The sequence below is a fragment of the Corvus kubaryi genome, unplaced genomic scaffold (assembly GCF_017639235.1).
Source record: "Corvus kubaryi isolate FWS band 111438036 unplaced genomic scaffold, C.kubaryi_AGA036_p1.0 37391, whole genome shotgun sequence".
In the NCBI taxonomy this organism is placed as follows: Eukaryota; Metazoa; Chordata; class Aves; order Passeriformes; family Corvidae; genus Corvus; species Corvus kubaryi.
In genome coordinates, this window is record NW_024581130.1 from 2,571,017 (window position 1) to 2,598,895 (window position 27,879).

General features: G+C 37.7%; 1 protein-coding gene across 12 annotated transcripts in view; it reads left to right on the plus strand.

The window, feature by feature from the left end:
- ROBO2 (roundabout guidance receptor 2) overlaps positions 1-27,879 on the plus strand; it is a 1,044,190-nt gene that overhangs the window by 918,020 nt on the left and 98,291 nt on the right. For all 12 annotated transcript variants that reach the window (XM_042038141.1, XM_042038139.1, XM_042038146.1 and 9 more), the window contains 4 exons: positions 1,956-2,083; positions 5,329-5,340; positions 19,632-19,756; positions 24,067-24,238. In XM_042038141.1, coding sequence (XP_041894075.1) covers positions 1,956-2,083; positions 5,329-5,340; positions 19,632-19,756; positions 24,067-24,238 — 437 coding nt within the window. The remainder of the gene's footprint in view (positions 1-1,955; positions 2,084-5,328; positions 5,341-19,631; positions 19,757-24,066; positions 24,239-27,879) is intronic.

Genomic DNA, 27,879 nt, shown 5'->3' on the forward strand with positions numbered 1-27,879 from the left:
TGACATAATTTGTGAGCAATTTCTAGAAGAAATGTTCTTCAGCTGCATGGGGCTGTTGAATGTAGTTTTAATAGATCTGTAGTTCTCCAGAAAGTGCATATTAAGTTCTCTAACATCATAAATACATGCCCCCACCACCAGTGGCACTATTCTGGCAAAAAAATTATCCCTACAAGTTTCTAAAGTTTACCATGGCATCTACTTACTCTTCCCCTTGGCATATCACTTATTAATCAGTTAAACCTGAGGTATGGCATATACATACAATTAAGTGTAACTCCTAAGGAAATGGGTATTATATGTTTTTATGTTAACTCTAACAGAATGGTAAGCCTCAAATTCATCTTTTTAAAACTATTTCTTGCTGATTAATAGACTGGACCTGCTAAATATAGAAAGAAGTTGTATTGTGGTGAGTGTGAAAAGATGTCTTGACTGCTCTTTGTTCTTGGAATTGCTAGTAATGCTCTAATTGATGTTGTGAGCTTTAGTTAGACCTAACAGAATTTTAAATATTTCAACATATGGGATATCTGAATTAAGATGCTTTGAAGTCTCTTAGCACACAGTGCTCTCTCTACAAACCTAACTCGCTACAAACCTAACCTTATAAAGGAACCAATAGCAATGTACATTATGTGCACAAAAAAGTTATGTTTCACATACCCAAAGCATCTAAAAATGCTCATAGAGCCTGACAACATTCCTCTGATTTTTTGCATTACATCCTTATTCATCCAAACATTTAAAGGTGCTCTTCCATAAGATTTCAATGAGTTTGCTGTACAAGAATACAAGGCCTTTACTGCATAACAAAGTGACAGTAAATGAGTTCTAAAATTACATCATGACTGTGTATACAGTGAGAAATAGTACTGAAACCTCCTAAAGTCTAGACCTGGCTTTAGTTTCATGTTCCTATTTCACTGATACATGTGAATCGGAAGCCAAGTCTAGATTCAAGGTGACTTAATGTATTATATTGAAAAGAAATGGTGTTGAAAACAATTTAAAAAGAAAATTTAATGGGTAAAGTATCTATGCTGAAAAACAGTGTTTTCCTGGTTTGGGAACCAAAGATCTTTTATACAACATGAAGTCTCCTGTTGTACCCTAGTGAGCTTTGGATCAGAGCCTAAAATACTTTGTTAAGCATGACTTCTGCAGGATAATAACAATTTAACTGAAAATGCTTTTCTGAGTATAATCAATCTAAATGCCTTGAGAATAGATGTTCACTGCATGTTGGAGTACATTGTATTAAGTTTTATACATCCTCATAGTTTTAGAATTATTTCAACAGTAGAAACAAAGAAGTGGACAAAGCACAATTTAATTGTTTCTAATTTCTTTTAAGAAAGAGAAAATGTTATTGTCCACCCTTAATGAATCATTCTGTTGTATTTCTGTGAAATTGGTAAATCTGCTTTAATGTGCCTCTTCAATAAATGTCACCTTCCAGAGCTTGAATATATTTTTTATTGTTTGCAATTGCATAGTGTGAGATCCTACCAACATGCTTACAGTTCCCCAAGGGATTGCTGCTCTAGGGAAGAACTGTATGTAAAAGGAAATTTCCAAATCAGCAAAAAGTAAAACGTGTAGCTCACATAGTTAAAGGCATGATAAACCTGAGCTGTCATGTATTGATAACTGATGTCTGATACCTTAATTTTATCTTATTGCTCTAGATCAAGGACAAAGTGAATGATATTATTAATAAAGCCCTAATACTGAACACAGCAATACTAATTTTATGTAAAGTTTCTAACTAATGCAGAGTGCAATAAAAATGTCATGAAGATTAATGCTTGGTGGAATTATCTAATGCTAGATAATAATTTATCTTCCAAACTTGGCTCCAAGATAGATTCAGACTGGCATTTTCCTGGTGATAGTTTTTGCCCATTTCTGTTGCCCACCAAAAGAGTTTTCATTGTTTTGCTGTGACACAGGTATGACATCAAAGACGACTACACGCTGCGCATTAAGAAAGCCATGAGCACAGATGAAGGAACCTACACCTGCATTGCTGAGAATCGAGTTGGAAAAGTGGAAGCCTCTGCTACGCTCACTGTGCGAGGTGAGTGTTCCCACGGAGGCAGGGCCCGTGTCCCACACGGATAATTGCCTTCTGATGAGATGGGCCACATCCTTCCCTGCCATTGTTTGGGTCCCAAACACCCTTTGCAATGGTGGCTGCTGCACTGATTCACAGCGTAGGGGAAATCCTGGTCCTGTTGATATCTCAGGCAAAATTTTAATTGATTTCAGTGGGACAGGATCTCCCTGTGGTTAAAGTCCTGTCCCAATGTTTTTATTGAAGAGCAGATGCATATATATGCATAAGCAAGCACTACATAACCATGGGCATAGACATTAATATGGGAGCCATCAGTTCAGGCTATTAGTCACGTTTCTTTCTCTAAGAAGTATAAGGAGTAGAGTAACTATATTTATGAATGACAAACATAATACAGATAATATTATTATGTGATTAGCTCTGCCGTAATTAAACTCTCTACCACTACCCTTTATCCAAAAAATAAACCATAGCCAAAGGAAAGAAAAAATCCTAATTAAATTTTGCAAGTATTACAAGGTAAAGACTAATGTATTCTCTCCTAAAATATTTGTGGTCTCTAGTATCCACTCACGGTTTATGTGCTGCTCTTCAATTTGGTAAGGAGGTTTTAAGGCTGGCGGAATAACGAGTTGCCAAAATATCTTTCATGACAGTAGATATAGACATGCTAAAGATTACAGGGAGAGAAAACGTTTGTAAGATAATATTTCTATATGAGTAAATAGAATGTAATAGTTATTACTTCATTCCAAAAGATAAGCAGCAATTTGGCACAATGGATATCATGCAGACACTATTTCACAGTTTAGTGGTGCATGCTGACGGTTTTCAGTAGAGCTGTGAAAGGTTAATAAAAACATTTTTAGCTTTATCTGTCCTCCTCTTTTCATACACATTAAATCAAATGTCTCAATGGATTGCTTTATTAGAACTGGGGTCAACTGACCCAAGAGGCCAGCTTCCATTTCCATCCATTTAATGCATGGACACAGTTCAGGTTAATTTGCTGAATTCAAAGGGAAAAAAAAAAAGCCACTGAGTGGCTTTGTAGGGGGAGAGATGTTAGTATGTAACAAAGAAAAGAGAGCGTTGTTATAATCTGTCTGTTGAAATATTACCTCAGTGTTCACTTTAGACTGTAAGTGACAATATGGCTCTTCCCATTTTAAGGTGAAGAAATAGGTGTGTAAGAGGTTGTTCTTCCCTTTTGTAAGATGGAGAAATTAGTCACCACAGCGAACTCCCAGAAACAGTCTCACCCTTTGTCACAGGCAGGGTCACAGTATCCAGTAATTCTGGTAACCAATTCCCTGGCCTTTAAACACTCCTAGAACAGTGTCCACTGTATACATTACTGGAGCATTACTCCAAATTTCAGATTTGCTACCCTGACTTGTCATGTAAACAATAGCTAGAACCCAGGAAAAAATATCCTTTGAAATCACCGAAGCTTGAAACCAATGGAATTAAAGGGAAAAAAACTCAAGGAAATATGTAATTTAATCAATTTTCCCCCAGTAAAAGCATGTTTTCATTATCTTGTGTATTTTTCCCCCTGGGTTTGTCATTTACAGTCAAATACATAATGTTTATTCAACTCGAAGCTGTGATATTAGAAACATATTTCATGTTCACGATATGACAGAAAATGAGAAAAACCAAGAAATTCATTGTAGAGAGCTGTAACTCTAAATTTTGTGAAAACAAAGGACTGGGAAATCTCCCACTGATTTTAAAGGTATGATGGACAATGGACTTTTTAATTAAAGAAAGCCTTAATTCTGAATTCTTAATTAACAGTGTTGTCTGACACTGGTTTTACCATGTCATGAAAAGGAGCAAAACCACTTAGCATTTCAAAATTTACCTTGAGCATGCCTTGGACCTTGCAGGTGTCACGTAGTTCCATCTGCATACCTGACAGCAACCATGTAATCTTTAGCTCCCTCATTCACTGCTCTATCTTCTTAAACCAGAGGATGGGGATGCAGTCAGGGAAGTTGCATTACACTGTCACAAACAACAGCAGAATCTGAGTTCTGTGACCCAGACTCCATGCTCTCTCTTGGAAAGATGCATATCACTCTTACACCTCGTCTTTCTGCAGAAGAAGGAATATGTCCATTTTACTGGAAGCCAAAAAGTGTTCCAATAGATGATGGGTGAGAATGGCAGCAGGCTACAGTTAAATGAAATGGGGACAGAGCCACAGAAAGGTTGAGAACTAAGAAGGCCCTTGCAAGCTCTGTTACCCCTGAATTTGCATGTCTTACACTTGACCCTAGCCTGCACATAAGCACACAGAGCTGGTAATCTCCTTAAAAAAAAAAAAAAAATTGTGTTTTTGCTCAGAAATGTGTTACTATTGCTGCTAATAAAATAAGGGAAGCTTTGCCTACACAGATGCAGGCTGGAGTCAATTTTATGTCCAAATTTCAAGTCTTCTGAAAGAGGTGTCTCTATTTTATTAGCAGAGGGACTGACAGCCCTCTTCCCCAGCACAAATATAATGAAGGGCTGTTGCTGTAACCAAAAAATCACTTGTTGCAGCGGCAACTTTCAATCTCTCTATCAGCCTGAAACAGAATTAACCTGTCGATCATTTAACAGCAACTTTTTAGGAAGTAGAAGTTATCTAAGCAGTGATTTGGGAGGTTCTGGGTTGAAGTCCCTGTGGCCATTTCAGCCCATTTGTTATATTTTCATCAGCACTGTCAGTGAGGAAAAAGCACTTTGCTGTAAGCTTTCATGCCCTTGATTGAAAGAGAAAAACCATCCTGGGCTTTCTGTAGCCCTTACTGCTGTACTGACTGGTCATGCTTAAAATTCAATTGGTATTTGACTCAGAAAGCAAATGCCTTGCATGACATTAGGCAGTGTGAGGCTTAAATTGATGTGTTCATTGAGATCTAAAAGTTTGTGCTAATGCAATGCAATTTTTCTTTTATCAGGCATTAACAATGATACTTGGTGATGGTATGCGAAGATAATAAAAATGTTTCTCAGAGAATGGTTCCAGTCAGCTTGTTCAGATGCTATGCTCAAGTAAATGGGATGATAGTGGCACGTGACTAAACAATAACAGCAGTGAACATTTGACTTAGGCTGCCATTTGAGGGGTTGGCTACCATGGTAGTATCCATAGTGGAAAGTAACATTACACGTCATGCATTCTGACAGATATTCTTTTCTTTTTTTAATTTCCTTTTTATGTTCTCACTACACCATTGTAATGTCAACAGCTCGCCCCGTTGGTAAGTAACCATCCTTCTATCCATTTTAGCATGGCTTCATGCAATGCTTCATCTTTCATTTGCAACACCATTTCACTGGCTGGAATAAGCAGCCAGCGCTTAATAGTTGTAACTGTCTAACACCAGGCAAGCGGTTTTGTCTGACAAAGTGCTATTTCCAAACGTTCTGTTTCCTGCTGTGTCATGTACAAGCGCATTTGCCGAATCCCCAACAAGTACCAATCGCTGAAACGGGGTGGGTGTGGTGATACCGAGCCAAAACCACTCCTTTAGATGTTTTTATTGCTCTGTTTATGGGCCTGGTGTAAAAGCCATTGAAATCAGCAGAAAGGATTGTGTTGGCTTTGGTGAGCTTCTACCAGGCCCTAAACGATCAGCTCATCCTGCTTTTCCTGCACAGCAGTAAAAGCTTTGCATGTCCTGTCTTTCTTGTATCGTTCAAAGAGTTCTGAAATGAAGAAGTCCTGAAATTGAAGAGGGGATGGAGTAGATTTCTGTGCTTGCTAATGAAGTTCATCACTGGTTGTTGCCCTTGGGTCATCTTGGAGTGCAGTTTGGAATGCACTGTATAGGATGCAGACTGTTTTGAATAACAAGTCCCGAGGAAAACAACCTCTAGGTTTTTTAATTCCCACACTGAAAATTTTATTATTTCCTCTGCCTTTGAAATTCTGTAAATGCATAAAAATCTTACTGAGGATAATGGAAAGTTTGCAACTGTCGGTAGCTGAAATTCACTTCTGGTGTTCAGAAATATCCAGAACATATGATTCAATCTTCTTTCATGAATATTTACTCTGTGCCTACATGGATTTTGTTTAATGAGCTGCATTGCTCCTCTGATATTTGTAGTTTGTATTTAAATGTATCTTTTAGAATAATAATATGATTACTCTGATTTTTTTTGGATTAGTGTAGAAAGTCAGTACTGGTGTTTACGGAGATTGCTGAGGAGTTTGGTCTTTATTTACTTAGTCAGAACTTTTGTTAGATATGTGTTTGACTAAAGTTTGTGAGTTTGAATTCATCTTGTCTCTTCACTGTTCTAAGTTTGGAGGAAGAAAGATTGGAGTAATTTAAAGGTAAAATCCAGGTAAGGCCTCTGTTTCCAGAACTATAGAGTTCTGGAATATATACTATATTATGGAACTATATACTAAGATGGGGGATCCCATCTTATTAACTTGCTTGAACTAGCATCCATGGAGCCAAGCCAAATACCTTTGCAGTCTCAGCATGGCTTATACACACCTGGAGAATTCCCTGTGCAGAATAGAAATTTACTCTTCTCCTTCTGGGATTTTGATAGCAAGCTTTAAACTGAAATCACTACTGTATTACTATGGCATTAAGCAGGTTCTCGAGTAATTCGTTCCCAGGAGCTGCAGAAGCATAAAACTGCAGTAAACTCGGGAGAAAATTTTCCTTTGCTTAGGAAACGTAGTGTGAATTTAGAGTGCTTCTTCATTCACTAAGAAATGCCACAAGATTAAAAGTATTTTACTTGTAGATTTTTTTTTTTCACTTTGCTGACTCTTAAACGACAGGCAAGAAAAAGAATCAGCAAGTAGAGACTGTTTCAAGCTCTGTGAAAATGACATAAAATAAATGGCTGGAGATTCACAAGAAAATGATAGGTTTCAGAGGGTTGATGGTGTCTCATTTCACAGCACTGATTCTTTTTTAAGATTTTTCAGGCCATTGAGTGATCCCTGATTCCATCTCTAAAGCTTGTACAGCAGGTCTTGGTCTCACGTTACTTTATGTCCAGGTATATGATTGTGTGATCATGCTGTGGTCAATTCACATATTCCCTGCCTAGGCTATTTTATTTTGTTGAAAGAGAACATCTGTGACAAAGAAATTTCTTCTTTTACATAATTTATTCAGGAAACTGAATTTAGAGTGGTTGATCTTGAACTAAGTACTGTAGGGGCATCTGGTCTTTATCAAATTATTTAATTTAGTGATTATCTTTGTGACTTGTGGAAAGATTGCTGAGTAAATAAGGCTAACCCTGAAGATATTTGACATATAGAACTCCCATACAAGTGTATGTAGTGATTGCTGTGTAAAAGCAGATCAGAGTCTGTCAGTCACTTCTATCTGATTCTGTACCTATCAAAAAGACAGCGATAGTGTGTACCTGTATTGGCTTTTTTGCTTAAGTAGCTGAAATAAAAACTAATTTTTGCAGTTCATAATTATTTCATTCAAGAGTAGGCAAAGAAGGTGGCTACCCATCCTTACCTAAAGTCTGGTAAGACAAACCAAAGTAACTTCCCTCTCTACCAAGAAACCCAAGTGATCTTCTGTTAAAATTGTCATTTAACAAGAATGGTGAGTCAAATCTTGTAGCATTTTTTTGTCCAGGAAGTTAACTGGAATGCAGAGCAAAAATACCTCTCCTTACCTAAAGGAAGCTAAAGCAAACACTACTTCATGTAGTTAAGCTCACAGCTTTCTAGGAGGATGGCATTTTAACAGAAGTATATTTTTATATTTATGTATATGTTAAAGTGCAGGGGAGCGCTTAAAAGTTTGTATTCTTTCATGACACCAGAGAATTATCTGGGTACTTCTATCTTCCATCCCTGTGTCCAATTTAAAGCAGACATGTTTTGTCTTTACTAGGTTTTAAACAAGACCAAACAATTTTTTCTTCCATTGAAGAATAGAAAAATATATTTTAATGGTCCAGATTTGTATTTCTTGTTGCAAACAGAATAATTTTCATTTTCTAGTCAGTTTTTGGCTGTTTCAAATACTTCTGTTAGGTGTGGTATTTTTTTTAAATTTCAGCTTGAGTGGAAAATTTAGGATTGGGAATTACCAATGACCATCAAGCAGTTATTAGCAAATGGTTCATACTACACAGATAAAATGAGGTATGGTGCTGCCCGAGGTGGGTGGCAGCTGGTGAATTTAAAAGCTCTGTGCCAGATTACTCATCATGTTTGAATTTGCTGCTAGGAATAAATGTGTTGCCTGTTTCTAAAATAGATTATTTATAACCTTTTGAAAAGATTTCTGACGGGATTTACAACAGATGGGTTTAGAAAACAAGGTATTTATCCCTATTTAGACCACTTCTACAGTTATTTCACTCATTAAATGGATTTTCCGGATGATCAAGTTAGAATTTTCTCATTTTTGCATTCTGCTGTATTTCTCATGGCAATTTGGGCAGGATTGTAGCTGCTGAAAGAAGCACAATAGTTGGGAAAAGCCCAAAATTTTCAGTAACTCTGACCCTCTTTTCAAAGGCAGTTGCTGCACTGCTTTGAGATGGAGGGCCTTCAAATGGAAGATCTGTGAAGATCTATGAAGATCTGTCTGATGTCCCAGTTACTTCTTTATTAATAATACAAAAATGATGACAGAGTACTGCAAATTTATTTCAATTAAGTCCAAGTGAAAATACATTTCTTTGCATGTCAGTTGCTTTGCAGTAAGGCAAGTTTACTTACTTTGTTGTCACGTGCTGTGGTTAATCTTCCCAAAAAGAAGAGTCTTGCAGCCAGATACCTGGATACTTTTACCACCAGGGTAGAAGTCAAGTATTTGAAATTAGCTAAAGGAGTAAAGGGAGACCAAGTTACAAAAACTTAACTTCCCTATCATGGTAGTGAAGAGACAAACAGATAAGACACCTGCCATGAATTTTCTGGATTTCCTATTAATTAAATGCAGTCTATGGGCATTTAAGTGCGGTGTGACTGTATGATGCATTTCAATCTGCACTGGGAAGTTTTTATGACATAAATCAGCCTGGCATGACTTCATGGTCTGTTAAGAGTGGTGCAGCATGAAAAACAATAGAAAGGGCTGTATTATATAGAAAGTGGTATTAGGTTTTGTGTCTAGAAATTACATTGCTCAGATGGTTCAGATTGGTGAGAAAGAATTCTCTTTATTCTTCTTCAGACTCTTGCAGGGAAAGGCTATATGATGAATGCTTTTATTTTTATTGCATTCATGTACATATCACCTTCACTTGAGACCCTGAGGATTTATAAAATATTAGTAGCATGGATTGGTGTGTGACAGGAGAGATGAGATCATGCTTGGCACTGTGGTGCCATCTTTCAGTGGCAGAAATCTCAAATTTCTATCAAAATGTGCTATCTTGCCTGTCTGCTACCACTTATAGGAATTTTCAGGAGAGGGTAAGAACGACACTGGACATTAGGCTCTTTGGATTTGTTAAATGAAAGAGTAAGACATCATTATTTTTTAAAAGATCAGCAAATTCTTCAGATTTAAAGATAGAAGGTTGCTGTAGAATGAAATACAGATTGCTTTGTATGCCAGTAAGAGATTAAAGTATGGAGCTGACTTGTTATGATTTTTCATAGCCTCTAAATGCCACTCTAAAAATCTTAGCATGTCTACTTTGCCTAAAGCTCAGTCGCTGAAGTGCAGGAAGTGATCAAGAGTCCCATTATTTTAATTTTTTTTTTTTAATTGCTGAACTCTAGCTTGGGAAAGTTTTAAGAAGTTTAATGCATAACTTTAATTTTTTAACTTTCAAAGTTTCTCAAAGCATGCTCAAATGAGTGGGAATTGTTTTCCTATTTCAGTGGCTTCTGAGTTCTGAGTATTTCCATAAGTCTTTGAAGATGAGTGTATAAAAAGGGTCTGTTGATGTTTGCTCTTCCCAAGCTTTTTCGTTCCTTTCAGTAAATGGAGTAATTGGTTACCTTTCCTTCAAGAGCAATGTGGAAATCAATACATTAATCTCTTCACTTTTCCCTTTACTTTCTTTGCTCTATTGCTGCCAGCCAATTTACAGCTTGGATATGATCTCAGTGTTACTCCACAGCAAAACTACTTTGTGCCCTATTCCTTGAATGTTAACATTGTCAGTCAGAATAAATAGTCATTTTTCTTCCTCTCTCCTTTTTCTCTCTTCATTTAACAGTGTCCCAAATTGAGCAGTGTCTCCTCTCAGCCTTATTTATTCTCAAGGGTAAACAAACCAGGAATTTGTGACCTTCCTCACTCTAGATGTAGCCTATGAGCCTATCCAGGCTCTTTACCCTTCTCATTATCTCCTTAGCTCTTCTCTTCAGCATGTGAATTCATGTCTTTTTGAAGGAGGTAACCAGATTACACTCATTATTTTGATGAAATCCTACTGTATCAGCAAGGGCTGTGCTTTTCCTTTTTAAACATATTGCCAACAAACCATCCTGCTATCTCCCCTGAAAAAAGGAATCAAGGCATATTACATCTTTTTGTTGGCACAATTTGTTTTGTTTGGTAAACTCACAGAAGGTAGGAGTGGCACAAGCCATCCCCTAAGGGTACAGTTTACGTAAGGAATGAGGCTAAAGTGCTAAGATTTTAGGAGGGGACATCTTTTCTATGTGATCTGAGCCAAAGGTATATCCTGAATCTCAGCCACTTGAGGAAAAAGAAAAAAATTACAAAGCATTGTCTAAAGTAGAGAAAGTTCTGAAAAATGGAAGTTAATGGGCAGACAAAACCAGTGGTCCTTTTCTTTATATACATCAAAACTAAATGAAAAACTTTCTAGATGGGGTTTTCCAGCAGCATCTGTAAAGTTCAGGGGCTGCTTAGAAGAGATAAGGTATAATAAAATAGACATGTATGACTAAATGAGAACAGGCTACAGTCTAAAGCTGGGGTGAAATTAAGACCTATATTTAAACTAAACAAAGAAGAGGAGGAGCCCAGGAAAAGTGCTGCTGCTGAAGTCAGCACTGGAGAATGGGATGGGGGAGTGGAAAGTAGATGCCTTTCTTTTTGGCTGTGTAGGAGGCAGACTTGAATTTTTTTAAATAATTATTCTCAGTGTATTTTTTATTGACATTAGTCTTAGGGAAGAATGCAAAAAAAATCATTTTTTCTTCCATGCAGATTTATTCCACTTCATTCTTTTGAGTCATCCAGGGATAAAAGAGAGAGTCTATGTGTCAAAATAGATAGGACAGTTAGCACTTTTTATTTATTGATTCTCTAGACTTCTTTCACCTCTTGCAAAGAAGGAAAAAAAGCTTATGCTTCCATGCTTTAAGAGATTATCTGCTTCAGTGTTTCAGAGCAACTGAAGGATAAAAGTATTGTTATATGTGAAATTCAGAACTTGGATTTAAATTGAAAATTAGAACAATTAGTATGAGAGAAAATTTAGCATTCTCAAATGATCAAAGTGTGCTCTTTTCACCGTGTTGTGTTTACCCGTGGTTCATCTGAAAACACCAACAAACCAAAACAAAAGGAGTTTCTCACTTTCCATGAGACAAGAGCAGAGTGAAGGACACTTACAGGAGAACTGGTCCTGGTAATAATTCCCCCTGCTCTCTACCTCTTGCTCTGATTCTCCTTCCCCAGTGTTTCCTCTTGTTCAGCTTGCCAAAAGTTCTCCCCACTTTTACCATGTGCTTCTGCTTTTGTGTATTTGACCTGTTGTGGCAGGATATCTGAGAACTAATTTTGAAGCAGTGTCAGTATTAAAGGTGGTATCCAAGCCATGGATTATCCATGCTTCCCTAGGTTATGGGAAACTGCTTTCCAGAAGACTCCAAACCAAGCACCTGTTTTGCCACCTCCACCCATGTAATTTTAAAATAATATCATGGGTCTAGTGAAGGGCTTCATGAATCACTTGTTATCCCCACAACCTACCCATTCTTTAATTTTGTGGCACAACTATTCACCTAAAGAAGAAATCATGAAAGACAGAGAACAATAAAAATGGACAAGCAAGACGACATAGTTAAAAAAAAAAAACCAAAACAAAAACATCCACAAAATGAGATATATGCATTTGTTTCAAAGGCTGCTGCACTCATACAACCTTGGGAATGGCAGAATAAGAGAATAAACATATTTTCCAGGTAACTCAGTTGTAACTCAAGTGCTAAAAAGTTACTGCCTTCCCTGTGTTTGAACACACCTAATCATTGGAGCACACCATAAGATTGAGATGTCTTTTCTCTTTAAAGAGAATTATTATCCTTAGCTTCCATTAGTTTATCCCTGATAAGAAAGATCTGTATTAGTAATAGGCCTAAGATGTCATCATCTCAGTCTTCTGTAATGACTCCTGTGTCAGAGGCTACACCCTTGATTTCTCATTAGTCACAGCTAATGGTGCACTAATAACTTAGTGTCCTAACAACCACACATCACTTTCAGTACCCATTAAGATCTGAACTTCTGAGGGAAGAACTGCTGAATCAGCCCAGGTTTCTAGAGTTTGAGGCTGCATCTATTTTGTTTTCCTCTATTTACTCCATCAGCAATAATAGCCTTGCAAAAGATCTTTCAAAATTTCCAGACTTTTTTATCTGCACTTCTTGGCAGCTGATGCTAAACATTATTACCAGGTGTATAAATAGAATCTTACAGGGTTATTTTGTATTTCTATCAAAAAATAATCTAAAATTCCAATACCTGCCAGACAAATTTAACCAATGACACACAAAGGTCGAGGATCATTATTTTCTTTAAAGAGTTCCTGTACTGCCCTCAATTGTCATCTAAGCCTGTATCAGGAACTAGCAAAGCAATCCTACAGATAAGTAGTTCTATTCCATAGATGGTGTCAAGGGTTACCTCCCTTTTCAAAATATGTATTACTTCACATGGAGCTCTGCGGGCTTTTCCTGTCCTCTGTGTAAATGTCTTAGAGGCAAGTCTTGATTTGTACTTGTAAGAATGGATTTGAGTTTGATCTCTTAAAATATCCATGTGTGTCAAAGGCAGCTGAGGGGGCCACATGAATATTGTCACTGCAGTAAGGATTTGAAAGGAGCACTGGATACCAGCTCCAAGTCTTTGAGGGCTTTGCAAAAGATGACTGTGATGTTGATAGGATTTCAAAAGTCAAAAAGCAGTTTAGGGAAGGCAACATTATCTTGTCACCCAACTGACTCTCTTAAGCTCTAGACAGTACCAGGTGTAATGTTGATTGTTCAAATGAAATTAATTGATTGCTGCAGATGTACAATGCTGAAAAAGACTGTAGGTGGAAATCTTAGGCTGGTCTGCTGTCTCTTCCCTGGTGGAAGCAGAACTGAGTATTACAGAATCTTGTACTTTACCAGCCAGTGTGTTTCTGCTTGTTCCTCAGGGCCTTTTCTCCTACCATTATCTGAGTTTTGCTTAGAATATTTACAAGTCAGCATCTTTCCTCTTGCCCCCTTTGAACCAGTCATAGAAATATATTGATGGATAATAAACAATTCCAGTTTAAAATGAAGCACTCATCTTTATCACTTTAGCTTGCCTAAGTAATCTTCATGATAAATTTCATGTGCAGTTCACTATCAATTGAAATTAGTCGTAATTAAAGGTTGTCAAACCTGTAATTTAAGCCCTTGAAATTTGTTACTGTCGCTCATTTCCTGTAATACATTTTTTTTTCCAGTGGATTTGATCCAAAGTCCACATAAGCACATAGGAACATTTCTACCAGCTTCAGTGAGGCTTGAATAAAGTCTCATATTCCATGGTAGAATCATAGAATCATTTAGGTTTGAAAAGACCTTTAAGGTCTTTTAAATTCTTCTAGGGATAGTGATTCCACCACCTCCCTGGGCAGCCTGCCCTAGTGCTTGACAATCTTTTTGGTGAAGAAGTTTTTCCTAAAACCCAATCTAAACATCTTCTAGCATGACTTGAGGCCATTTCCTCTTGTCCTATCATTTGTTACCTGGGAGAAGAGACCGACCCGCACCTGTCCACACCCTCCTGTCAGGGCTTTGTAGAGAACAGTAAGGTCTCCCCCAAGCCTCTTTTCCCCAAGCTAAACACCCCCAGCTCCCTCGGCTGCTCCTCACAGGACTTGTGCTCCAGACCCTTCCCCAGCTCCACTGCCCTTCTCTGGACACTCTCCAGCCCTTCAATGTCCTTCTTGTAGTGAGGGGCCCAAAACTGAATGAGCACAGAATTGGTGGTGTGGCCTCACCAGTGCCCAGCACAGGGGACAGTCACTGCCCTGGTCCTGCTGCCACACTATTGCTGATACAGGCCAGGTGCCATTGGCCCTCTTGGCCACCTGGGCACCGCTGGCTCATGTTCAGCTGCTGTCAACCAGAACCTCCAGGTCCTTTTCCACTAGGCAGATTTCCAGCTACACTAAGCCTGTAGCACTCCTGGGGTCGTTGTGACTCAAGTACAGGACCCAGCGCTTGGCCTTGTTGTACCTCGTACAATTTGCCTTAGTCCATTGCTTCAGTTGCAGTAGAAGTACTAGAAACAAAACTTGCTACAGTATCTAGTGTTAATTAAAACCACCAGGGCACCTGGTCTGGGGAAGGTACTGTGAGAAAGTTATGATAATAAAATTCATGTAGGATCATTAAATTCAATATCAACTACAAATCACAAGATCAGCTGAGAAAACTGTTTCACTGGGAAAAAGTGTTGCTAGTAGTTGTTGTGGGATCAATGCCCTTTTTTGCCATGAATTCACATTTTTATGTATTAAGTTTCCCCTCCCCTTCTGAGTCTTCTGCTACATTTCTCATCAGATGACCAGAGTTCACCTACAAGGGATGAACTCTCAGTCAGGCTTCTCTGCATCAGCAGCTTTATCAGCTCCTGTTGACTCAGTGTAGCCTTAGTATTCAGCAGCAGTACAAGGAAGAAATGCATGAAATCCATCCTATCAGATTAGAGATTCTGCTAACTATTAGGATTGGAGTAGAGTTGAAAAATCCCTTTGAAATAATATGCAACTTTTTTTTTTTTGTATTTTTTTTCCAAAGCTTTTTAACGCTGGAGCAGGGACTACCTTCATATACATTTATTAACAGCATAAAAGATCCATTCACTCATGCATAAACCACCAACATCCTAAAAGAGTGCAACAGAATGCACTCTTTCTCATTATGAACAACATAACTAATGCTCACTACTGCTCATGCTTTTCTATCTCCATTTTAATTCCTGTGGTCAAATACTGTTCTGTGCTGTAAAAACAGTTCTGAACATGATGTGATTAACCTTAGGGTCCCCCCATCCCCTCATCTCAAAGCCCCCTCGTACATGGCCTATGCTTTCTATTCATGTTCAACCATCTGATTTCCATATAATTTATTAGCATAACAGAGCTTTAGTGTGACATTGATTGAAGCCAGCGCTTGCTGAATGCAGCATCAAAGCATAATTTGCCAGAAATCAAATCTAATTTACTGTGTACTATTTAAATTTCTCAAAAAAAAAAAAAAAAAAAGGGAAAAGAAGTTTCAATAGAAGTATATTGGGTCTGTAATCTTAATGGGGTTTTTTTTCTCATATTTTTGGCTAGTCTGCTGAAATTCAAGCAATATATTTCATTTTAGAGCCACTGTCTTTGACTTTCAGATGTCAGTTAGGCAAGAGGTTTTCCACTCTGCTTCTTCCAATAGTAAAAGGTAATAGTCTGATAGGCACAACACTCCATTTGCTGCTTCCTAAGTTTTTTGAACTGATCCTTCTAATGATCTTAATGGTTAGCTTGAATTAAGCATTAAAGTGCCACCTAACTTTAACAGCTGAAGCATATCAAGCCTGCTGTTACTTCTCTAACTGTACCTTTTCAGAATGTTTTAGAAATTCACCTACTTTGAGAGCAGCAATAATGGCTTGAATAAATTTTGCCCAATGTTCGACTGAAGCTGCGCTTTGGGAAAGTCATGATCTCACTTAACCCTTCTGCAGAATGGAAGTAATAATATTTATCTGTCTTTATAAACAGTATCCATATGTGAACATAATGAGCTCTCTTTTTAGGAAAACTGAAGAACCCAATTCTTCAATTGAAGAACCAAAAAGAAAGCCTTGCTGTCTCTGAGCAGGGTCACACTGCATTCTTTGGGGATAATGACAGTCGTAGTGTTTGGGTAGTTACATTTAACCAAGAATTACTCCTCCAATTATTTACTGTTACTTTCAGTTTTCAAGTTCAACTAGAAACTGACAGGTAAATTTTGATATGATGGAAACATTGTTTAAATGCTGTAAACAATGGTATTTTTATCAGAGGCTGTCTGTAAACAGAGCTATAGCTGAATATGACAACAAACTACGACAAAATGAAGGTTTCCTTCATTATAGAACCCCATCTTTGAATAAATTAAAAAAATGCATGCAAAGTTTTATTTTTCAAAAATTATGTTTTTCACGTCCTCTAAAATTATGGTACTAAATAGTTTGGCTGAAGAAACTGGTTTTGTGCTTGATTTAATGTGAGTAAAAGCTCTGATTCATTTATTTTTATAGTGAATTTCTAGTAATTATGGCTGCAGAGCAAAGCTAGAAAAGATAGTGTTGTGGAACTCTACATCATTGTTTGCTGGAATCTTTAGAAATCTTGTCCTAGTAACGATGAGGCCAAAGATCTGCTCATGTAGTATGTCAAATGGTGGAGAGGACTTGGTGTGTGGCAGAGAGAGAACAGAGCCACAGGGTCTGTCGATGTCTGAGCTACAGATTTATTTTCCTTGTCTGTTGGGGGGAAAATTAAAAAAAAAAAAAAAAAAAAAAAAAATTTTTTAAAAAAGGAACCTTTCTCTGCTCTTAGGAAAGTGAGAGATGTTCAAAATTAGGGATAGGTCAAAAACTGGAAACTAGGTAGAAACCAGGGCGTATATCTTTCATTGTTCCTTGACTACCAAATTACCTTAATTTGATTCTTGGAAGGTCTGCTACAGCAACAAACTCAGTTGTGTTGTATCTGTTTAGATCTCTGAATTATAGATTTACAGTACAGACCTCTGTGTGTGAGAGTGTTTCAGATGAACCTTTAAACTTGCCCACCTTGCATTTACTTTCTTACATGATTTGAAGGACAGGCTCATGGAAATGCCATGCCCTTCTTGCTTCTGTTGAGCTGCCTGCGAGCACTGTCTGTGCACCCCCCAGTGCACCAAGCAAGCCTAAGAAGTGAATTTAAGCATCCATCGTGCTTAGGTTTGATCTATGGGATGGTCTCCTGACACCAGGTTTTTAGTCACCATAGGAGGATTGTACTCTTGAGGCCACCCACAATGCTGCATAGACAGGAGTCAGGCATGCATAGCTCCTGTCAAGTGCAGGTGTAGTACCTGAAGAGATTAGGGGGTTTCTTCTCTCTGCTGTGCCTGAGGTCACTGTCGATTCTATATTAATGTCCTGAGCAACGAATTTCTATAGCTGAGCAGCGAACACTGGGCTGATTCAGTGACCTTTATTAAGCAGGTGGTCAGAACTGTAGAGATACTTTGGTGTAAGGTGTGTCTATAGGAAGGGAGGTTTCTGCTTCACAGCTTACAGCTCTTTTCCTCTTTTCCTTCCTGTACCACTGAACAATCACATGCACTGATTACCACACTGCCATTGCCTGGCACCTGTGGGGGTTGCACGCAGATATACTGGGTAAAACAAGGTGAGGGAAACCCAAGTAACTTGCTGCAGCTCAACACTTGAGGTGTAGTACAGCATGAGCTCAGTTCCTAGAGTATGTATAGCAATACCTTATAGAAACCTCAAAACACATGGCTATAAACAGGCAGCAAGAGGGCACCTCACCCGGAGTCCTGTCTGTTCATAAGATTAACACCTGCTAAGGTGCAGGGAGAGGTGGACACTTCTCTCCAGTGAGGCCCAGACCTCTCTTTAGGAGTGTGAGGCAGAAGAAAATACCCTCTAACTTCTAAATTGATTGTGATTCTAAATTGATGTTTAAGTGCTTTGCAGTTCGTGTTTTAAGAGTGGCAGCACTATTCAACTGATGCTCTTTAGACTCCTTCTGATCTGTAAAGCCTTGGGAAGTACCTCATGAGATAACTGCGAAGTGTGTTTCAAGAAAATCAGGTTTGCTCATGTTTCTATGCAGTTAGCAGGTTTGTGTCTGTGCTGTCAGCAGGTGTAATCGGAAGCTGGGTCTTGATTGCTCTTTGTGCCTAATTAAATAGTTTGTAATTATAATGCTGAAAATACGGTTTTCTAAAACACTTAAATTCTGTTTACCTAAAAGCTTAGTGTTCCTAAACCATCCCTCTGCACAACCACAAAATCAATTGTGGAACGGTAGACGAGGGTGGGGTGAGGGGTATGGGGTTTTTTCTTTTACTTTTTTTCCCCTTCTTCAGCCTGCCCCAAAAGCTAGCTAGTCCTCTGTTAAGAATATTTGGAGATGCTGCTTACATTTTTAAAATATGCAAGAGAGTACAAATCCAGTTTCAGTGAATTCCAGTGATGAACCAAGACTGGAGAGTTTTCATGTCACCCATAGAAAAGTCATTTGCTTCACTACTACATCATGCTCAACATAGTTACTGAGTTCAAGCTTTTTATCCCAAATCCTCTAACACTTCTTCCCCACACTTCTTTCTACTCATTAGCACCTTTTCTCTATCTTCACATTCCCACCAAGCACTGACTCTCTATTCTCCACCATTACCCCCCAGACAAGTCAACCTATGCCCCTCTCTTAGAAACTGTTCACTTCTGACTGCGCTTCCTGGTCCCCTGTGACTGAACATTCTTAATGCCAGCTGCTTGAAAACATAGCCAGTGCTTCTTCTTTCTTGTTTTGACTCCAGTCTCCTTTTTTCTTTTCCTTGTGTCTTCATTATCTCCTGAAATACCTATTCCTTCTTACTCAGCACTCACCTCTGCCCACTAACTCTTCAACTTTTGCTTCTCTCTAATCTTTAAACTAGCTGAAACCTGGATTTACCAAGTTTGTGTTCTTTTAACAACCATTCTTTTTACAGCAAGTCCTCCTCCCCAATCCATTCTTGACCACACTGCTTCTAAGAGGAATAAGGGAGCTCTTGAACTGGTGATCCAGACCTTTCTCTCCTTTCTCAATCATTTTTAAAAGTCCAGAGGGGCAGATTGAGAAAGGCAGTCTGTTTATCCTAATTCATACCCTGCAATACACAATAGGTCCAGCAGCTCTGTGAAGTGTGAGGGGATATGAGGGTGCTGATACCTTTCCAGAGCAAAGGTAGAATACATCCAGAGTCAGCAACATAAACACCTGACTCCTGCACTTTAGCATTTAATGTCATCAGAATTGACTCTAGCATGTATGGTTGTAATGTTTCTTTCCTTTTTTAATTTTTTTTTTAATAACTGGGGATGTCACATACATATATTGCTGCTCTCTTTGTCGCTGTTGTTGTTTCCGTTTATATATTAATTCTGTCTCTACTAATGAATGTTTCTGGTGTCATGTCCTCTGACATAAAACAAATCTCCATAATGTTGTCTCTTTCTTTCAATATTCCCTATCTCTCCCTTGCAAAATATCCTAAACTTACACCATGGTTTTTCTTACTTTGTAGCTCCCCCACAGTTTGTGGTGAGACCACGAGACCAGATTGTAGCCCAGGGTCGAACTGTGACTTTTCCTTGTGAAACTAAAGGAAACCCCCAGCCAGCTGTTTTCTGGCAAAAAGAAGGAAGTCAGGTAAGTTGCAATCAGCCTGTAAGTCTTTCAAGTCTTTCTAAATAGTTATATTGTTAAATTTTAAGGAAAATTATTTATATTCTCTTTCATAGATTCTTTTAATCTTTCAAAATTTCGAAAGAAATTTGTCTTTTTAAACTATCACTATTCTCTACTGAAATTTGTGTTGCCTTTTTTTTTTTTAATATTTTGAAGAACACAAAGGCCATTTAAGTTGTTGAAACCTGTGCTAGGCGCTGTATAGATGAGTAGAAAGCAACAGTATATATCTTAAAGGCTTTTTGTTCTGAAGCCCCCAACAAACAGGTGGATGAGGCAGGCACAGTAGATAAAAAAAGGTATGACTCAATTTTGAACTAATCAGAGCCAGTAATTACAGTTCACAACCTGTCTAGACATGATCAAGCAGAATGTATCCAGCAAGCTGATTTGCACTGGCATACAGATACAAGTTTTGAATACACAGATGCTTTCTTCAGTAAAATTGTCCCAAGAAATTTCCAGATCTGGTTTTGGAAATATTTCCCTGATCATCTTCGAAGGCAGACTTTGTGAGGTAGCAATCGGCGTTGCCATCAGCCCACACTAACTTCTATAGCTTAATATTTGAATGGGATGACACAACATTTCTTTACTGGAGGCATTGTGTGTCCCAGGTTGTGAAATAAGAGCTGAACCACAGATCTCCTGCTCTGCCCCACCTGCTTGTGCTCCACCTTCTTAGGAGATCAGAAAACTGGTCCAGAATGACAGGACCAGGCTGACAGCATTTTGTGCTCTGCTGTCTTGGTGTCTTACAAAGACACAACACAATTACTTTATGCATGTAAGCTTGTCTGAGTGTAAGCTTAACCTTAGCCATATATTTAGAGATTAACTTATATTATTAAATATTATTATTAAATATATATTATTAAATATTATTATTAAATATTATGCTGAGAGTTATATTAACTCTCAGCATAATATTTAGAGAAACTTAGATCTAGCCTCCAAAGATCACATCCTGGAAAAACACAGTATTGTGAGTCTCACTAAGGTGACAATTTTTCCAAGGGGAAAGTAGAATAGCATATTGAAATTAAAGTAGGAAATACTGATGTGCTAGCAAACATTTCAAACCCCTTCCTTGTAGAGCATTTTAATAACATGGTAATGTTTATGTAAAGTGAGCTTATAGTGTCACACTTGAATCTAATAAAGTGGACATCCATCATGCTGTAATAAAGAGAAGAGCTTCTAATTAAAGTAGGACATCATTTTCAGGATTAAAGTCATTTAGCGTAATTGAAAAGTGTTAATACTCTATTTTATCCTCTTCATTGGTATCACTTCAAGGGTAAAAACATTTTAAGGTGAAAATGCATCTTGTGTCTTTAATTGAATGTTATTACCTACTGATTGTACTATGTTGAAGCTGCTTAATTACAAACCTGGAAAATTAATTACCATATTGAGAACCAGATCCCTGAGGGTTAGAATAGTCTTTTTTGGCAAATAAATGCAACATAAAAATTGATACTTGCATGGTTTATAATCAAACCTTGAAACATGGCTCAATGTGGTTTACAACATCCTCATGTTAATCGATCATCAGTGAAGTAACACCAGTTGGGGTTGCCATCTCAATGTATAACTTGGCAGATTTTACAGTGAGATGACACAGAGTGAGTGAGTTTCCACACAGTGTATATCATCACAGCAATGGAGGGTGGTATTTTTGCCAAATTACATGACTTTTCACCTTTGCATCCCAGCTATAATTTGTGCTTGTCTCTACAATGCTGTTTCTGCTTTTAGGGGTACTGTTTGCAGCACCACTTCCAGTGTTTAAAGTAATGTTATATAGTCGTGTTATCCCACTCCAGTAATTGTAGGGCATTTTTGGTTGTGAGTTCATTTCTCGATCCTGTGTTTTTGAGCACAACCAGCTGGAAGGGAGGGGAGCAGTTCCCTCCTGAGTAATTTTTTTGTACCAGCTTGTGTGTAAACAGCTGGTCCTTTGTGCTTGGTGGCCTTTTCCCCAGAGCCCAGCAGCCACCCACCAATGACATGCACAAGGGCAGGGCCTGTGTAACCTTTAGACTCTGTGGATTAAATTCTTCCTTGAGATAAATTCAGTGGTACTGTACCAGGGATGGCTCTGGTCCCTCTGTTTGCAACCCAGCATGCCACCATTGCACCCAAATGAGCAACCCGACAGCTAACTAAAACCACTGAAATTGCGACAAGCATTGAAAAATGGGTTGTACTGTAATTTAGGACAAGTTATACTTCATAGTTATCTGGTCTTTGAAGGGAGGAGTCATAAGACTGGTGAACTCCTCCTGATGTGTGGAATATTCACTGGGACATGGTACCCTTCCAGAACAGAGAAGCCCATGCTGAAGATAAAAAGAAGGATGGATTCCCTTTTCTAATGCAGTGATAAAGATGGTTCTGGACTATTTTAAGAATTAAGAGCTTAATCCTTGTACTGCCTTTTACACTGTGCTTCTTTTTGTACTTTACATAATGAGTGATAAATGAAGTCAAGATCAGCCATGTCAAATTTCTCCTCTTTTTCATAATATTTACTGAAGTTTTCATAATACCCTCATCCAGTAGGTATCTGTGCCAGGCAGAAGTATTCTGAAAGTTTCAAGGCAGTTCAGAAAACAGGGCAATTATTTGAGAGACCCGCTTAGTCCTGTAGGCTAAAATTGTTTCAGAATTTTAATACTTTTTTTTTCCTATTGGATCTGACATGTTTACTGGATGCATATTGATTTTTGAGGAAAAATTTGCTGTTATAAATTTCTTAAACATTTCCATTGAAAGCGGATAAGAGAAAAGCCTAGTGTGACAAGTAACCCAATAGGTTAATACAATTGTAAGGACACTTGGAATGTTGGATCCTATTTAAAGCATATCTCTTTCCTTTAGCTGTCAAAACCATAGAGATAAAGGTGTTTTAATCCACTTAAAAGTAGAATTTGTTTCTTATTTGAATTGTTACTTGTTTCTTAAGCAGTTTGTTGCTTATCAGTTCCAAATAATTTTTGCAAACCATCAAGGTCTGCTTTAGAAGAAACATGTCTGCAGAAAATTCATTTAATACCCTACTCTACACTTTTAGATTTTATTTTTAGTCCATACAGACAAGCTTAAAAGTTAATAAGGAGTCATCATTAGAAAGCACAGCAGAGCTAGACAGAGCTGCAGTAATGAATGAGAGCTTATCACAGCATGGTAACAGTGTTTCGGGGAATTCCTGATGCAAACAACTGTATTTTTCATAGAGGCTTGTTGAGTTGACATAAAATCCAGACCCTATTTTACTGGAATTACTGTTGTTTAATTATTTTTCAAGCTGTTCTGGTTTCTGTCTCATTGGGCAATGCTGCTGACCTTTCTCTTCACATTGCCTTCCTATTCCTATTCTTATCTACTCACAAGAGCTGTGCCAGAGGGTGTAACTTTTTCCTTGGAAAAACAGCTCTCACCATTAAAACCTTTTTGGGTCTGTAGTATTGATTCATTCAGTCCTTCATCATATGCAATGGCTACTAGAGCCATTCCCATTATTATTATTGACATCTCTCTTTTCTCCAATCCAGCCCAAAGGCAAAAACTAATCTCCCTGTTTTGTGCTAACTGATATCTTATCCTACGTGCAATTATTTTTTTCTCTCTGATGATTTCCACATCAGATTAATACCCTTTCTCTTCACCCTCCAGGCTCTACACTGCACTTCTTCAGTGTATCACAGTTTTAATTTCCTTTTACTTCTCCTTTAAACTCTCATGCTCTGTCAGCTTCTCCTACTTTATGACATGCTCCTGTCTTCTTCCCAGCTTTACTTATGTGCCATGCTCTTACTTTCTCCTTTTCTCAGAACATGTTCACAGCCAAACAACAGTGCTCTGCTCCCTCAGGTCTTCAGGATTCAATGCTTTCTGCTAGTTTTCTACTGTTTACTGTAGTGTTTTGTCCTTCTGGTTTGATAGCCAAGTATATTATTACAATTACATTCAGAATGAAGATGAATGTGTCATAAATTTCTCAAGTGTGATTGTGGAAAATGTCTCCTTGCCTGCACCCCAGTCAGAACACAGCACTGTGTGCTGTCAAAAGGCTGTTTCTAATTTAAACTCTGAGTTGCCCAAGGCAGGAAAAGCAGCTCTATGTGTTCATAAAGTCAGAACCACACTTACTTTTTCTCCTCGATTATTTATAGGACTTTTAAGGAAAAATCATTGTCTCTGTAGCTGAAGGAAAAGTGGTGCTTTTGTGTTTTGAATTGATGTGAGATGAATTGTCTTTGCAGAACCTACTCTTCCCAAACCAGCCTCTGCAGCCCAACAGCAGATATTCCGTGTCACCCACCGGAGACCTCACCATTACCAACATTCAGAGGTCTGATGCAGGCTACTACATTTGTCAAGCACTGACGGTTGCTGGAAGCATTTTAGCAAAGGCTCAGCTGGAGGTTACTGATGGTGAGCTATTAGAAATTCCTACTGTTTTTTCCTGTCAAAAGTACTTTAAAAACAGTGTAAAAAAAAGCATATGAGACCACATAAATCATACAAGTAAATGGACAATTTTCTATAGGAAGTAAAGTGAGAAAAGATCTCTGTTTTTGTCTATGGAGTAAAAAATGCATCAAAGTCTAGTTTGCCTCTTGCTTGCTTTCTGGAGGTTTGTTAACAATGGAAAAAAAAGGACAAACCAGCTCAGAGTAATTTCGATGAGAAATGAAGCTGCTTGGTTTGCTAGAGCTAAGATAGGACTGGGAAAAAAAAAAAAAAAAGGAGAATTAATAGGTTTGTGATTAAAGCAGTGAATTGGAGTGCAAAAACATGTATCTCCATTCCCAGCAGTCTTCAGTCCTATCTTAGACAAGTAGGGGATGTGTCCTTAGCTCAATTAAATCAAGAGTTGCTCTGAAGGTGGTGGAGTACTGTTAGTTTAGAATGCCTAAAACGTGTAGCCCTTTAGTCCCTCCATGAATAAGGCACCTACATCAGAGCTGTGTTCTAAGAATGCCTCAGTAGAGGTAAGTGTGAAAAAAGTCATGAAAATCCATAAGTAGAGAAGAGTTTTCAGGAAAGGAAAAGCACTACGTGGTCTGTCTTGGTGCTTTTCATTTCAAATTTTTGGGTTTGAAATTCATCCTGCCTTGAGGTTTCCCATCTACAAACATGAATCCTTTTCATGTGTCAGGAATCCTGTTGATATCCCTCTTCATCCTATTGTGGATGGAAGGCAGTTTGCATCCTTTAATGTTAGTGAAGAAAACAAGAGAATTCCTCTTATACTCAGAGACTGTGGCATTCCCCAGCATCATTATTCCTTATCTTAACTGACACATTAAATATCTCCTGACAGACTTTGATGAATTTTTGCCATTAAAACTGTTGTTATATGCAGAGGTCTACTTTTACTGTTCCCTTAGAGACCTGCCTGCACCATGAAAGTTTGAAAAGATGTCTAATTTTGAATAATCTGCCTTTTCACAAGAGCATATTCATCACAAGTGACAGGTAGAGAGGTTCAGGCTCATGTTATAGAGGTTTGAGCATTAATTTGATGCCTTTTCTTTGTTTTCCAAAAGCTGCCTATATTTTTATGACAAGGGGAAATAATTTCTGCCTTACCCTTGCATCTTTTCAAACACATTGCTTTTCTGTAGTTTCTGGAGGCTAAAGACTTGGCTTTGCTCTGCAGTGTCTTTAAGTCCTTTCTCTCATGGTCTATGACAAAATGATGAATTTTCATTCAATTCAAATTTAAATGTAGATTAAAAGGTCATTTAAAAGGAATGGAAAGGCAATATTTTTTAATATCTGTCCATAGCGCTGCCTGATTCAGGGCCATGACTGTGATTGGAATAAATAGAACACACAAACATTGCCTGGGAGGACATTGAGCTGTTAAATGGTCACACCTGCTGATGCTGCACAGATTTACAGCAACAGGCACCGAGTGGATCAAATCAGGTTCAAGGATGCTAGTGATGAGAAATTCTTCCTTTTGACAGCCAAGGGCTTTGGTCCATCTTTATCTATTTCTTGTGTGGGGGAAAAAATAAATCCTAATTGATCTCTTTGAAATTTTCATTAGTTTGTTTAACAAGCCAAGGGAGAGTGTCCCTGCTGAAATGCAGGCTCATCTCCAGTTAATTCTGATTAAAGGCAGCGTGCATTGCACATTGCTCGAGAAAGCATTAGCTGGTGGCTCTGCTGCTCAAGGAGTGCAAGGCCTGCCTTCCTCAAATGCTTTCCAGAACCCACTGTCAGCACAATCATTATGAAATAATACAAGATTGCTTTATAGAAATACCATTTCATCCCGGAGTCAAAGGGCAGGTGAGGTCAGGAGAAAAGTGCCAAAACAACAGTGTGGAGCTGAGATTATGTGAATAAATGAACCATTAGATCACAGATATTTTTTTAATTGCTTTTAGTTAGGAAGTTAACCATAAATGTCAAAATAATCTGGTTTTTGGTTGATGCTGAGCAGAAGTTATGGGAGCTAATGACTTTTATCAGTAGGGAAATCTAATTTAATAGTTTTAAGAATATAATAAAAGATAAACACTGTGCATGCTAGCTATATGCTTAAGCATTAGTGTTCTAGTTTTTGGCTGGTGATTTCAGTTTTACTTCCTAGCCCAGAATTTTTCTGTTTGGTTAATGATTTAATAATAGTGGCGAGCCATCTTTTTCATTTTGAACACATTTTTGTTTGATCCAGAGTAATTTAGATCCAATTGAAGTTCCAATACAGAATGAAAACATGTCATGTGCAGAAAAACAAGTGCTTAATTATACCATATATAGCAGTGTTTCAGTTGTTACATCTTTGCACTTATAAGTCTTTACTGGAAATATTTTTAACTCAAGTGTTCACATGAGAAGAGATTACTAGCTGTGATGAAATGTGCTGAGCTGAGTGATAATTTTGCTGATTATGGACTGTGCTAAGAGCCTTCAGCATATTTGAAATTCAAATCTTGTATTTTCTTGAAAGGCTATCATGTAATTCACTGTCTAATGCACATCTGGAAAAGCAAAATCATTTTAAAAATTGAACAATCTTAGCAATCCTTTCAAACCCAAGAAATGAATATGCAGCTCACAATCTTAAAATGACAGATCATGCAAATAAACCAAGTGCTTCCATCTCTGTCTGTTCTCAACATATAAGGAATAGTTTCCAATTAGTATTGTGTTAATATTTGTCAATCATGTGCAGAATATTTTGGAGAAGGTTTTAATTTCTCCTCAATAAGTATTAAAATTTATTAATAAATGTTTCACAGTTTACTTGTCTGCAAATCTGGCCTCCATGACTCTTATCCCTCATCCAACATATATTACATGTTCTTTAGCAAGTGTGACAGCTTCAAACAGGAGAAACCCAGAACAACTTCACAACTTCCTGTGAAGCTCTTCCACCAAAAATAAAGACAGACGAGGGATTGGTCTCTGTTTTTCCACCTTTCAGAGAGCACCCTGCCCTATCATGAGTGTTCATCATGTGAATTTCCTTACTTGTGTCTGATTTTACCTATTAATTCACCAGGACAATTTTTTTTGAAATTTTGATTTTGTAAGTGCCAATTAAAGACTTCATTTTGTCTTTCTCTTATTTTAATTTCCATTGTAACTTTACCACAATCCCCCCAAATTTAAATACAGTTTCAGTTGATCCAAATTGCATTTTTAGTGAATAAAATGTTCATGAACAAATATAATTTGTTGTTTTCCTATAATCCACTCCAAAATTAAGGTGCATTTTAACACAAAAGGAATCTGTTAATTTTTCAGTTACCAGAATATACAGGTATATGGATACTGGCAAATAGCTTCAAAACCTTTTTTAAAACTAAATTAATTTTGACATCAACTTCTGTTTTACCATGCAAATATGTTTGTAGGTACACAAAATGTTTTTGTGGAAGAGATGTAGAAGTTTCCAGCTAGGAGAAAACTATGTAAATGGAAAAAAAAAAAAAAAAAAAGTAATTAAAATGTTTTAAAAGCAACTAATAATCCCCACACCATTTTGTGGCTATTTTTCACTAGCACTCTCTTCTTCAGAATGCTTCTAATATATATATTGGTTTAAACTC